This window comes from Gallus gallus, chromosome 9 (assembly GCF_016699485.2).
Source record: "Gallus gallus isolate bGalGal1 chromosome 9, bGalGal1.mat.broiler.GRCg7b, whole genome shotgun sequence".
Lineage (NCBI taxonomy): Eukaryota > Metazoa > Chordata > Aves > Galliformes > Phasianidae > Gallus > Gallus gallus.
In genome coordinates, this window is record NC_052540.1 from 23,526,016 (window position 1) to 23,541,373 (window position 15,358).

At 39.2% G+C, this 15,358-nt stretch overlaps 1 protein-coding gene across 2 annotated transcripts in view; it reads left to right on the forward strand.

The window, feature by feature from the left end:
* Positions 1-15,358, forward strand: part of WWTR1 (WW domain containing transcription regulator 1) — a 43,667-nt gene that overhangs the window by 18,717 nt on the left and 9,592 nt on the right. For both annotated transcript variants that reach the window (XM_040705990.2, XM_003641786.5), the window contains exon 2: positions 641-777. In XM_040705990.2, the coding sequence (XP_040561924.1) occupies positions 641-777 (137 nt within the window). The remainder of the gene's footprint in view (positions 1-640; positions 778-15,358) is intronic.

Sequence of the window (15,358 nt, forward strand, 5' to 3'; positions counted from 1 at the left end):
GAGTGGTGGATACACTGTTGACCTACACCGACTACCTTTATTAAAAACTGCTGGTAACTTTGCAGCGAAATTGGCAGTTACACACCGGTCGTACTGATGTCATCTGCCTCTCATGGCAATGAGAATGTATTCTGATATTCTTGGAGATACAGACGAGTTTTCCTGCAGTGGTAAGGAGCAAAGCAGTGGTTTCTGGCAGAACAGCTGCATTTTCAAAACTCGGCAAAATGAGCATCCTTTGGTGCATGGAAAACAACCCTGTATTTGAATGTGTAGAAAGAACTGCTAACAAAAGAGTGAGCAACTTTTTAACAGTTAAGTAGTCTACAAGTTGAGTATCTGTTACAGATTTTCACTATCATAATGGGATTCATCTTTTGTTCGAGTGACAGTAATTGAATCAGGAGTAGCACGTGAGGTGTCAGGATGGCGGGGGGGAGATAATCAGGAGAACATATGTAAGGGCTACAGAAATGGCAAGATGGTAGATAGTTTCAGATGGGTTAGTGTGAGGTAAGGAGGAGAAATAAATGTGGGATTAGAAACACAAATAGGACTTTCATGGCCTTATGCCTAACCATGTATTATAACGTACATGGGAATTTTCTGTTAAACTTATGCTTTATCTTCACTTTCTCAGTCACATAGAGAAAATTACAACATGGCAAGATCCTCGAAAAACTATGAACCAACCACTGAATCACATGAGCCACCATCCCGCAGCTACTTCCACGCCAGTACCACAGAGGTCTATGGCAATGTCTCAGCCAAATCTCGGTGAGTACTGGATCTCATTTCTGTGGTGGAAATATGAACAAGAGGGGAGGGCCATCTTTTACTAATATGTTTCCCAAAGTAATTTTTGCTTTAAAAGGGGTAGTTCTGACTCCGTCATCAAGCCAAACAGAATGTTCTCTACTTTCTTTTCTTATTTGTTCCTTCTGTAGAATTGGCAGCAAGTGAACTCGCACTGTTTGAAGTAAAGTTCTAACACGTCATGCATTTTATTTTTGGTCTTCTGTGAAAAATTTTTGATGATGAACAGAGGAAAATGAACCCTTCCTATACTTTTTCATTCAGAGGTGATATAAAGCCTCTACAATTCCACCAGATAATTTTCAAAGCTTACTGCACCACATGCTACATTAGATAATGTGTCTGCAGGCTTTCCTGTGTTTCCTAAGGTCAGAGCTTGTAGCTGTTCGTAGTGGTAGTTGTTTTTTTTCCCCTCCTTTCTTTCTTTTTCTTATTTTCCCCTCCTTTATCTACTTATTTATTTATCTATTTATTTATTTTACGTTGATACATTCTGTGATAGAAACTACTTTCTAATAGAAACTACTTTTAGCAAAATAGTAAAAGGTCTATTTTGCGGTATGAATTAACATGCAGGTTTTTTGGTGTTCCTTTTTAGCACGTCAAGATTAGCTTTAAGCATCAATTTATGTTCCTCTGGTTTTGCCAGAATCTTAGAGGAAAAAAAACCTTGGAAAATCTGAAAATATGAAAGATATAAATGGAAGAAAACATTTTTTATAAGTAATTAAGACGGATAACTTTAACTTTTTGCTTCTGCAGTTCAGATCCCAGGAGTTGTAACTGCTCTGGCTTTCAAGAAAATGAGGAACAGATAGGTCAGCGTAGAGGCTGAAGGTCACAAAACTAGGTCAAATAAATAGTCGTAAAAACATAAGCTAGATTGGTGTTCAAGTTCATTTTTGTAAATTGGTCTTATAATTTCATGATTATTCATGCGCAGTTGGTTCATCAGTTTTGTCTCTTACATTCCAAGAAAACTATAGTAATCATTTGGCTGACAGTGGTCACCAACAACAATTATACAAAATCAATTTTTTACTTCTTTATTGAATTGTTAATAAGTACTTATGCTGCCCCTTGAAGTAAATAATCATAGAGTCATAGAATGACCTGGGTGGGACGGTGTCATGACAGAACAAAATTCTTACATTCTCTCAACAACTGTCCTACTTGTATATGTTCAGTATGAAGGCGTTGTTGGTTATGTTATGTGAGTCAGCAGACAGCAACAGATTGTATCCTTAGCAGATATCAGAACAAACCTCAGGAAAATCCTTCAGGCAAGAGCTTACTGCAGTGTGTCACTCTACTTGGTAAAATTAACAGCTGGGCTGCTTGTGCTATTTCAGACCACTGATGAGACCAATTTTGAAATGAGCAATAGGTAAGAACAGTATGGAGGCAGATTTGTTTTTTTTATTTTTTCATATCAGCTCCTCAGTTTACACTGACGTGTTGAATTCTCTATCATTAAAAAACAGAGGATATACCATGAGTTGGGATAGTGTCCAATAGGCTTTTTTCCCTGTTTGTCAATAGAAGTGAAGTAAGATTTATCAGAGGCATATCATGTGCTGAAATACTTGCATATTGAAGGAAGGTCTTAGGATACAAAAGATTAGAAGTAAACGCTAACATATAATTAAGAGTCTGTTCTTGAAGGGACTTGGGATGCCCAATAGGTGCACTTCCATAGACTTCAAAATCTGTCACATCACATACAGACTGTATTTCATTCAATACTCTTCACATTTATTGACAAAGTATTTAAACAGTTGGGTATTCAAACAGTGCTTAGCACAATGGTTCTGGTCTGTGATGGAATTTCCTAAACATTAGTTCCCTACAAATGTGCAGAAGTTACCACAGTGTACCATATTTAATTAATCAAGAAATTTTTTTTTGTCAAAATGTTTTGGTGACTTTTTTCCTCATACTGGTGGTTTTCTGTGAGGCACCTTTGGGAGCATAAGTCTGGTTGCAGAGTAGAGTAGCACTTTCTGCATTCTGTTATTAAATTCAGCATCACATAGAATCATAGAATTGTAGATTGGTTTGTGTTGGAAGGGACCTTCAAGATCATCTAGTTCCAACCCCCTGCTGTAGGCAGGGACACCCCTCACTAAACCAGGTTGCTCACAGCCCCATCCAGCCTGGCCTTGAGTGCTTCCATGGAGGTGGCATTCACAGCCTCTCTGGACAACCTGTTCCAGTCTCTCACCACCCTCACAGTAAAGAATTTCTTCCTAGTATCTAGTCTAAAACTACCCTCTTCCAGTTTAAAGCCATTTCCTTTCATCCTGTCACTCCATGTCCTTAGATTACAATTAATTAGATATACATCAGCACAATCTTGTAATTTCTAATGTGCTTATACTAAGTAGTTATGTATCTAAATAGGATGCAGTGGCTTCTGAATACTTCATGTGATTGTTTAAAATAGATGTGATTGTGGTTTCCAGTGCGTAAGGTGAATGTATCTCTTCTGATATAATACTGGTCAAATGGAAGGGAGATATTATCCTGCTCTTTTGTGAAACAACAGTGTTACTTCTAAAGTTGCCTTCTTGGGTCTGCTCAGACACTGCATGGAGCAATTCTTTGGTCTGGTGGTGAGACCTCTAGCCAGAAGTGATGGTGCCAATATCCTACAGACGTCAGAGAAGAAATGGAAACTGGATAATAAGCTAAATCACTCTTCTGGCCGCCACTTTAGAACTTTTTAGCAATTGAAGTCTATGCATCTGTCTTTTGCCTTCATATTTTTTGATACTGTAGAAATTAAAAAAGTTTTCCTTCTGAAGATGTGCCACCTACAAGAAATGGATTTAAGTATTCCAGGTCTGCATACTGGTCTGCACTTCCAATTAGTAACACATGTGTATTCCTCACTGTGCTTCTGATGAAGAGACGGAAAATATGCTGTGTTCCGTACAGCTTGTTGCTTTGGTTTATAAACTTCTATGAGCAAACTTTGCTAGTGAGTGTATAAAGGCACATACAAGCATTCTATCAAAAGCACAGGATGATTAAGAGATACCACATCCTGATATGTTTATACTTGAGAGATATGTGTAGTCAAAGTTAAACTGATAGATGTACCTTAAAAAATCCACTGTTCTTTTCTACCTTCTCTTCTTACTGTGGAGTTGTGTTGTCTGTATATACTGGTTATAGCATTTATGTTTAGATTTATGTTGTCTATATATACTGATTTCCTTATAGCACTAGAAGTATTGGTTTTCTCACCAACATTTAAAGCACTGCTTATCAAATGTTGTGTAACAAAGGCATCTTAAGGCATTTCTTTCTTTGATGTATCTTGATAAATTTGCGTAAGATTAATACATGCTAGGTGGGTTTTTTTGTGTTTAGTTACAGAAGACCACTAAAGTAAATGAAGTTTCATGGATGGAAGGGGAAATCTGTCTCATACTGAAAGCTCATCGTTGCAAGCATTGTTAGCAAATATTCAGGCTTGCTTGGTCTGATTTTTTAAAATATTTTGCCTTTTTTTCTTCTAAAGCAGTTTGTAGGTAGATATACTAGGGAAAGGACCAAATTAACAGCAGTTCTTAAACTGTTTCATTGTTGGAATGCCACATGGTAAATAATCAGCCTCTAAATGAAGACAATCAGAAGCACTGTATTTTTCACCTCTTTATAAGTGCTTCCTAAATGCTGTTTACTTTGGTGCTGTGTGAATCTCTGGTCTGCCCAGTTTGAAAAGAATTTTTGATTGCTTGCTAAAATTCTGCTTGCATACTACCAGTCAGCTCAATTAGTGCAGTAGAACTGAAGACCCTGTATGGAAGGAGAGGTATCTGTGCAGCCTTATTTTAAGCATCAGATATAGGTTCCTGAATTAGGAGACCAAGCTCTGTGGACTTCCTGTGAATGAAAGGAAGGAAAGAGCAGCTGCAGTGCAGCCAAGTTAATGGCCAAACTGCTGGCTGACTTAAGTGACAGAACTGTTCTCTGGAAATGCCCAAGTCCAAGCTAAGGAAGCTGGTCTGCCTTTACAGCAGTCAGCAGTGTAAGGGGATCATGTCATGTGTTTTGGTGATGGTGGTTTTTTTTTATTTGTTTTTTGCCTCTTAACACTGATAACCATTGTCATATAGATTTGTCCATGAATTTAAAAATGCAGCACTCATCTGCATTGCTCAAGGTAATTTAACTGAGTCTGAAGACAAATGGGAGTTATGGCACTTTGCATCTGCTTTCTTTTTGAAATCAGCCAGGAAATCCAGCCAATAAAACAATGCAGTATTCCCGTTTAAATCAATAAACACATGAACCAAGGTTTCCATATCCTGCCAGGATAAAAGAGGTGTAGTTAGTATTGTTTGAAGGTGATAAAACAGTTTTGGTTACTGTGTCAAAGTGATCTGGAGATAAGAAACTCCCAAGGTATTTGAAAACAGGCAGTATGTATTGTAGTGATAACAGGAGTACATTAAATGGTCTGGATTTTGCAAGACTTGGTTTGCATTGCCTGGAGATTGGCTACAAATATGTAGCATAGGGAGGAACACATTTTTCCTTCTGTGTAGCCCATACCCACTCATCACCTGCTCAGCGGAAAGGCTTCGTGTTTCAGGTCATTTTTAATTGCTGTCTATCCTGAAACAAACTGACACAATTTGGTTATGGCCAATGTGAATAATTTTGGCAACTGCTTCTGGTTAATGAAAGTACTTACAGAAGAGCTGAAACAGTTGTAGAGGACTTATGTGTTCTGTTGGAATGATGGTTTTACAACACAGCTCTGGAAAATAGTATTTTTTTGTTATTTGTGGTTAAAACCTCCAACAAGTAATTTATTGTGCACGTTTCAAATTGAGAATTTACTTGTGTTTGAAAGACAGGGGCTAGCAGCTGTAGAGATGAATGGGAATTAAATTCAATATGAGGTAAAATAAATGCTCATGTCTCAAAGAATACACATCTTTATACCAGCAACCGACCGTCTAGTAAATGTGAAATGTCAAGGGGTGCTGTGCTTTAAAGAGTTCTTGGTGCTTTTTCAAAATCTGTCATTTTTTTTACATTTCAATACAAAGAAGTTTCTGTTGTTGTGAGCATTTCCTTTCAAGGTTAATAATCCAAACATGTGCCAATGCAAGACTGGAGGCGGAATGCAAAAGCTAAAGATTACACAGAACAATTGAAAGCAAAAGTAATGTAATGATATTTTAAACAGCAATGGCCATTAGTAATTGGTCATTAATATTAATGGTGTCTCCCCCATCAAGCGGCCTCCTCTGTTATTTGTTGTTACTTATTAAAACATTGTTTAAAAAGAAGTGCTTAAGTTCCTACAGAGTAAATTTGCAATCTTCTAAATAATTTCCTGCTAAATCCTAGATTTAGTGGAGCACCTGCAATTTTTTTTAAGCTTTAAGCTTAAAAAATCAGTTACATGTGTGTATCACAGAGCAGAACAGTTGGAACTGTTGAGAAATTTCCGTGTAGCTATTTTCAGCCCAGAAATCTGAATAAAAGACTCTCTGTACTGGGATAGTACAACTTTTTGGTTTAATACTTTACAGATTTTTGGAACAAAATGCACTAGAAATGAAAAGCAGCATTTTTTGCTGACCTTGTTGGAAGGCTAACACTGTTTCTGGGAAATAAGCAAAACAAGCAGTTCTTTGTTGGCAGAAGGAGAGAGAGAAAAGGAGGGGAGCTCAGTCCTTTTTTCCTCACAATGTCGTGACTAAGTCAAAACTGTAATATAGCCGTGTTCTTTTTTCTTTTTTTTTTTTTCTTCTTTTTTTTTAACCTTTATAGACATGTGTTTTTCATCAAACTGTGTTGCGTGACACCTGGCGCTGGCAGCTGATGTAAGTTAGGCTCTGAGCTGCCCATAAACAAAGTAGAGAAAAGGGTCCAGAACTGCATCCAGACACTTTTGACACTAAAATAATAAAAGCTGGTGCAATCAGTTCAACACGTATGTCAGAAACAATTTACATTTGCATGTTTTGGTTTCTGCAACTTGCAGATTGCCTTACCCTCAAAATAATCCTTGCTTAGCATGTGCCCAGAACTTAGTGTATAACAGGGAAGTCTGACACAATGTCAGAAAAACTAGTTCACTAGAATACCTTCAGTAATTTACATAAAAAACAAGCAAAGAATTGTCTCATTTTTCATCTAACTGGAAAAAGACAATTAATTAATCCAAAGTAGGATTAATTGAGATGTGAACTAAACTGTTGCAGTTCCATGGACTGCAATGAAACTGTGGCCACACACTTCATGTTTGGAACTTATTATTTCCACATTTTTATTCGCTTTCATTTGAGCTGGAAAATTGTGTAACAGCCGCTTATTGAAGAGACTTGGTTCATTTTGCAAAACAAATTTGTTTCTCCCAAGGGAATTGAATTCAAGGGCACCTTGAATCAGTCTGCTAGAATGGTGACTACTTTTCGTCTGCTATGTTAAAACCAATCTCCTCTATAGTGATGGAGTTGAGCTTTTTAGATTTTTCCTTTGTTTGCAGAACCTAAGATATGTTCCTGTGGGAGTGCCAAACCCTGTCTAGGGAATTCAAGCTTACTAAAGACCTCAGTTAGCCTTGGACCTCTTAGAAGCAGTGCAGAGTTTCTAAGTCTGAACACAGGCTGAACAAAGCTGCTAAAGCATTGCTGATTTATTAGATGAATTGGAGTCAGTATGCATGTTGAGCAGTCTAGTTGGAGCCACAACTGTGAGTTTTTCTTTTTTGACTCAGACTCTGTTATGTTCCTAATGGCATTCAAATATAAATTCAGAATTAAAATACAAAGTAGCAGATATTAACAAAGCCAATTAGGTAGCAAAAAGTGTGGCATAAGATTACATCATATGAAACAGAGATCTGTAGAATGTTGTTGTGCCATTAAGGTTGCTCACAACTGTTGACACAAGATCTTCCTTTGACTTGGCTGGGCTCATTCAAACCTTCAGTGTCAAAGAGTTAGCAGCTACACACAAGAAAACATTATCAAACTTTTCAGTATAGGATTTTGGCTCTGATTCAGTTAAGAATATGAAAGAGGATAAGCAACAGTTTGGGCTAATTTCAGGAAAAGCAGTGGAGTAAAAGACTTTTCTTAAAATGAGCTTGCATGCGTACCGCAGTGGGTAATTCTTCCATTGCTGGGATTCTTTCCATTCCAACTAGTGTACTTAAAGATTCCCTATTAATTTGAAATCTAGCCAGTATCAGACATACCAAACCCACTTAAAGATATTCCAGGTACTATAATTTATTGTTTTCCCGATGCATACCATTGTAACTTACCTTCAAGAAAAGCAACCTACTGTCATCTCCAAGAATATTTTTCTTTCTTGTATGAAGAACTCACACAGTCAAAAGTTAAAAGCAGTGAAAACTCTTGGTCATGTAATAACTATAACTATGTGATTGTTCTTTTCTGCACATCCTCTGAGGAGTCTGGAATTCTGCTTGGTCATGTTTTTTGCCCAAGTAGAGAGCTCTGCAGGGTAAGACCTACCCAGTGCTACATGTAACGTTGTGCACAAAAAAAATAGGACAGGGAGGTGGGGGAGCTTTAGAGAAAAAAGGGGGAAGTGGTTTTAAGTGATTGTAAGTTGTGGCACAACTGCTTGGGAAATAAATGTGGCCACAGATTTGAATGGTATTGATTCTGTAGAGAATCAAAAGGATGTTTTGCACTTTCTTGATCTGTCAGGACTTTAGTGACAAATGCTCCTGGTTGCAGCTTAAGTATGTTGCACTACTACTTTAGATTTTCTGATGCATCGTTTGGTGACCATAACTGCTATGATGAACTGCAGAACTTCTGGGCTATTAGTACATTTAGGAAGACTGAGAGTGCTGGAGTATTAGTGTTAGTACTGCTAGTACCTCTCTGTATTGCCTCTGGCTTTGTAACGTCACCGCATTTCTTTGCTGTGCATCATTTATTCCAGTTATTCCAGATACAACCAGGTTTGCGGAGAACCTGTGAACATCATTTATCTTTGCTAAACTTTTATGTTCTTTGACCTGAATGTTTCTTTATGTCCTTTGGTTTTGTCATGTCAGAGTTTCTCTCAGTTAAGAGCTGTTGATGTAGGAAGCTGCAGTTTTTAGTGTAAACCAGTCTGCATTCACACAGCATAGCTGTCTTTTTTTATCTTACGAGCATTGTGCAGAGAACCTCACATCTGAAGTTGTACAAAGATCTAGCTCAGGGCTGGTATGGCCCTCTCAAAGCTCGTGATAATGCACTTCCACAGAACAAAGTGAGTGGCTCTGCACTGTGGTCTCTGGGTTCCAGGAGGCTTTGCTTGGTGATCAAATGGCGTTTAAGTGCCTCTGGAGAAGCCGCGTTGAACGACACACTGGCATATCTGTCCTTTACTCTCCAGGACTTCTGATTCTGGAAGCATGTTGCAAAGATGCTTTAGATATGTTTGCATGCCTGAAAAGATTTACTAGCGTGGACTTTGCACCACCTACAGGTAATAAAGTTGCCTCTAGACCCAAAGTGTCCTTAGTATAGCACAGCAGTGATCCACGCCTATTAGGTATGGTTAGTACTCATCTGCAGAAGGAACGGAATTAATCTACACCCCAAATAAAACCATATAGTTGGCATGTTGAAAATTCACTATATTTCACTCCTGACCTCCCTGGAGGATATTGGTGCTGAATGCGATTCTTAGCACCATGAACAGGAAAGACTTCTGTCTTAGATAAGTCAGGAGGACATAGAATGTCTTTGGGTTGCTTAATCTGTAAATGTGCCTACTTGTGCAATAGCAAACCACTGAAAATGACTGATACCAACCATCACTACATTTATACAACACAATAAGCTGCCCAAGGGTATTTCTGGCACCAAAAAATACAAAGTGGTTCTATTTCTCACAGTCTTTTGTTCACTGTGTGCAATCTGCAAATTTTGATCACTGTCTTTCTTTTGCCTACAGGACGACGTTCTCAGACTGCCTGTCTCATAATAAGCAGTTTCTTTAGCTGGAGCCAATACATTTGTTCTGTGCTGTGGGTGCTTACTGTTTTGATCATCTTCCTGAATGGCTCAGTTACATTTTTCATTGGTGTTTGAAGACATTTTCCTCTCAGTTGTTTTGTTTTCTGTAAGTAGTCTTTCCTGAGAGCCACGATCATGCTTTACATGGATGCTTCCTATTTTGAATAAGGGACTCTTAATGTACGTAAGATTACCCATAAGCTATTGTCTCTATAGTTTATCCAGTACATCTGTATTATTTCTAGAGATTATACCCAATATTATTATTCCAGTCATTTTAGTTCACTTTTCCCATAACATCTTTTCCACTTACTCATCTTTATCTTCTGTGTTGGGCTCTGTACACATAGAGAAATCTGTGTGCATATATATATGTATATGCATATATATGTGATCTGGTTTTGCAAAGCATTGTCTAGCCCAGCTGAAACAGCAATGCTCTTCTGCAGGAAACAGCTCATTGAACCTTCTTCTCATACTGTGTCCCCTCAGGAGTATGTTCTGCAGTACATCATTTCTGGAAAACATGCATTCCAGAGAGCATGTTGGTTGCTGTCACACATCGATAATGTGACAGCAGGCGTGTGCCTTGTCACACTCAGCCTCAAGCACTATTGGTGTGCAACAGTGAGAAGGATATCAGGGAACTGCGTAGATTGGGACATGCTCCTAATGCACAGAGTGGCTGGAGTTTGTGAGTAGCCAGTGCATCTAAGGTGGGCCAAGAACTGTACTTAGGAAAGTCGCGTTGGCTGTAAGGTGCCTACATATGGTGAGGGAGAGAAGCGAGAACCTCAGCTTACAAGCAGAGCATGGCTTTGCCCTCGTGATTTATCCTGTGTAATTGCTTCAAACTGGAGATGCTATGTTCTGTCTGAGATGACCCACAGTATCCCCCAGGAAGGAGATGAGCAGTGCTTTCCGCAGTGCAGAAGTTTCGAAGACCATTGGGACAGTCTGTTTTGCAGAGGACACATTCCGTAGTGCCTAAACTGCTGATAAAGAAAAGCCCTAAAGTTTAACATGTTAACAAAAGGCTTGGACATAACAATGTGCAGTGCCTTTCAGTGGAACTGAGGCCTAAGAGTAGTTGGAAACTTGCCGTTATTCAATTATTCTTCAGTTATTTTTTTTATTACTGTATTAGTAACATTTTGGATATATTAGGATATGTTTTTAGACCAGCTGAGGGCAGCAGTTGCTGTGGATGGCACGGCAGAATGCCCCAGATTTTGGTTTCATTTTGTTTTCTGTTTTGAATCACATAATAGTTTCCATTTTATACTATCATTATTTCCAGTTAATACTTGTTTTGAGCTGGGTTAGATTGATATAATGTGCATTATGTGTCCATGCACATACACGAAAACTAGATGTGTCTTTGCAAAAGTAAGCCATCTATATGATTTACCTGTGAGACATTACTGTGATTGTGCTCAAGAATGACTCAAGTGGAATGATGCTGTTAGGTGGTTAATAAGGTTAAAACCTAGGTCTTAACATCTCCGTATTTATCAGATGGTTTTGAATGATTAGGAAAAAAGTGATTTTATCACCATATCGATTTAATGCTTCGTTTTAAGTTAGACTTTATCATAAAATGCCCTAGAAGATACCTTGACAGAACAATCTGTAGTTGTTTGAAAGCATGGATGCATGACTTCTCTGTACTTGATGACTTGATGTTTCGGAGTCTATCCGTAATTGTTAGTGTGCTACGAAGGTTGCTGTCTGATATTGAAGCTGAATGAAGAGTTACCTGAATCTGAATCTCTCAAATCTCTCTCCTTTTTTTTTTTTTTTTTTTTTTAATTTTGGTAACAGTGCACGATGGTGGGAAATGCAGTGCCAGGAGGTTCAAATGACAACTGTTGAATTTGTTCCTACTACCCAATTCCATTCCAATTAGTGGCAGTTTTGAACAGAGCTGTTTCTCTCTGGACCTGTGTCCACAGGTTTTAGACCTACGTACCTCTGAGGAGAAAGGTACTGATAGAAGGAGGAGCAGAACCAAATAATCCAGGTGGTGGACTTGGCTGAGGATGGCTCTTACTCTTTTGCCTTCTGTGTACCTTTTGCACTGAAAACTCCAGGTGACGTAAGTCACTTTTATTGGAAGTAGAGTGGGATTTTTGTTGTTTCTTGGAAACAACAAAATTTCTTGTTTCTTCTGTACTGAGCTTCCTGTAATTCCTTGATCGTATGTAATAATGGATAGCATTGCTTGAAAGGAAAGGAAGCTACTGTAAGAGTTAGGGCTGACTGGATGAAGGTGTTCTGTCTGTCCCCATGAGAAGAAATGACTGTGAGAGTTACTGGGGACCATAACTCTGGCAGAAATATTTCTCCATGTACACTTATCATCTTGTTCTCTGCCTTCTTGGATCTATACTTTCAGCTGTTACCCATGAGTGCAGATCCACTGATGAAGTGAGATTTTTATAAAGCAAAAGCTGTAGGCAGCCACGACAAGTGATATTACAACTCAGGCTCTAGCCTTGACTCACCATACAGGCTATTCATTTTCACTTAACTTTGCCTGGTTCTATCATTTTTATGTGCTGCTTAGATGAAAGCAATTTTTGTTTGTAAGACTGACTGCACTGTGGTAATCGCGCAGCCAGCCTGGATTCTGAGTGTGGCTGTTCTGTCAGTCAACCAACCACTGACATGCCAAAAATCTAAACACATGTTTATGCATGTGAGAAGACTTAAATTCCTGCCCAAGTGTTTATGGTACTGGAAATTTAACACCAGATTTACACTGATACAGTTCATATAATCGTACTTATAATATTTCTTAATTATTTTAATTGGAATAAGACTAGACACACTGCATTTCAAAGCTTTCCATTACAAAAGTAGTTTGATTCCTGCACCCAGCTCTCATTCCTGCCTTTCCCTCTTGGCACTGCAGTTTGCTGTCCTTCAGAGATTTGCAACTGAAAAGTTACTAATCAGTTCTGGCTTTGTCAATTGTTCCTCTTCCCTGCAACTGGTTTATTTCTCCCATCTGCTCTCCTGTGTTCGCTGAGCATAAACATTTTCACGGCTTCCCATTGACTTTTGTTAGGAACCCGTCTAACTAGAAAATACCTTTCTAGCCCCAAGCAATTTTTAGTTTGTTATGCAGCTACAGAAATGCGTTGGCCAGCCCAGTAAAAGGATAACATGTGGGCAGGAGCAAGCAGCTGAGCGTGGAAGAGGTGGTAACAGTCAATACCCCGGTTTCATGAGGAAACATGATGTCATTTGTGTGGATACAGCTGTCTGTGGACCACACATACTCTAAGTCAGTGAAAAGGTTACATTACTGCAGGGCTTCTTTTAGCTTGGATTATTTCTTGAGCTGAATTTGCCACTGAAGCTAAAATATCACGACTGCACTCTCAGATGACCCCATAGTGCTTGGACCGATGTGATACTGGGTCATCCAGAAGGAAAGATGTTGGAGTGGGTCCAGAGGAGGGTCCAGAAGATGACCAGAGGGCTGGAGCACCTCCCCTGCAAGGACAGGCTGAGGGAGCTGAGGCTCTTCAGCCTGAAGAGGAAAAGGCTCTGGGGGGACCTTATAGCAGCCTTCCAGGACCTGAAGGGGGCCCACAGGAAAGATGGAGAGGGATTTCTTATGAGCTCACGTAGTGACAGGGCAGGAGAAAATGACTTTAAACTGGAAGAGGGTAGTTTTAGACTAGATACTAGGAAGAAATTCTTTACTATGAGGGTGGTGAGACACTGGCACAGGTTGCCCAGAGAGGCTGTGGATGCCCCCTCCATGGAAACACTCAAGGTCAGGCTGGATGGGGCTGTGAGCAACCTGGTCTAGTGAGGGATGTCCCTGCCTACAGCAGAGGAGTTGGAACTAGATGATCTTGAAGGTCCCTTCCAACTCAAACCATTTCTATGATTCATTCTATGATTCTATGAAAGATTCAGTTCAGATCCAATGCAAGCACGTGTAAATATTTCTGCCTAATGAAGTGTGGCAAAATTTATCCTGGCCCAATGCCTGCATACCTGCCTTGTTCTAATTGCAGAATGACAGACAATACCTGATCTGGCAGAAAGCTTGGAGAGCTTTCAGACTGTGAAATTGTCAACCCATTTCTTTCAGTGCACACTTCCAAGAGTGCTTGCTGTACTGTATCCCACAATGTCAGATGTGAACACAGCATACGAATCAAGTTCTGAGAAGCAGAGAACTGCGTTGAGATTTCGGTATTTATATGGTAAAAGCAATGAGTGACAGACAAGAGGGAAGAAACAAATCTTAGTTATTTGGGAAGAAAGATAATGTAGTTCTTCTGAGAAGTATTTTATTATCTAGGGTGTTGTTAAAAAAGAGAAGCTTTCTTAATTATGCCATCACCTCATTAGTGAAAGAATACTTGCAAGAATGTCAATGCATTTTTAAAGCAGTATGTGACTACCACTTACCATTCAAACTGATTTCAGGCACCTTATTTGTTTTTTTCCTGGAAATGTGAAGGTAGGGGAGGAAATGAAGAACTATTCACCCAGTGGTTCACAAAGAATATTGCATTTCTGATAATTGATACATTTTATTTAAAGGTAAAGTGGAGGTAATGTCAAAACTGTGTGTGCAAGCAAAGCAAAAGGAGGAATTCCTTCACTGCTTCCCATCAGCAGGCAGATATGCAGCTTTTTCCAGGAAAACAGAATTTCAGCATGGGTAATGGTTACTTGGGAAGACAAATGCCATCACGCTGAATATCCTCCTTCCCTCGTTCTTTCACCTCACCTTTTCTTTCAGAGCACATCCCCATCTGGTATGGGATATCTCTTTGATCACGTGTCCCACTGTGCTCTCCCCTCAGATTTATGTGCCCCCCCCCGCCCCTTGCTGGGAGGCAGTGTGAGAAGGAGAAACACCTTGACTGTGTGAGCACTGCTCAGCAGCAGCTGAACACCAGTGTGTTATCAACACTGTTTTCATCATCAATCCAAAATACAGCACCACACGAGCTACTGTGAAGAAAATGATTGTGTCCCAGCCTAAACCAGAACAGGAAGGCTGCAGCCTGCCAGGGAGCAGAACATCCTATTAGGTTTGCTTCTTACCTGGAACTGGAACATCTCTCATCTCCATGTCATCAAAAGTGTGCATCTCCTTCATAGTGGTGGAAAACACACACACAGTTTATTATCTGTGCCAACAAATATTTTTACAATAATTTAGATCTGTCAATAAAGAAAATGTTAAGAAATCACTTAGCTACCCCACTGCATAACACAGGCACACATTTGTAGAGTTTTCAATTAGAAAGTTTGCATATCGTTTGCTGCATATCAGTGGGATGCTGGGATCATAGAATCATAGAATTATTTGAGTTAGAAGGGATCTCATAGACCACCTAGTTCCAAACCCCTGCCATAAGCAAGGGCACCTTCCACTAGATCAGGTTGCTCAAAAGATTATTATAAACACCTGTTATATTACAAGTATTCATGTTTTAAACACCTATAAAATATTACAGGACACTTATTAAGCAATTACTAGC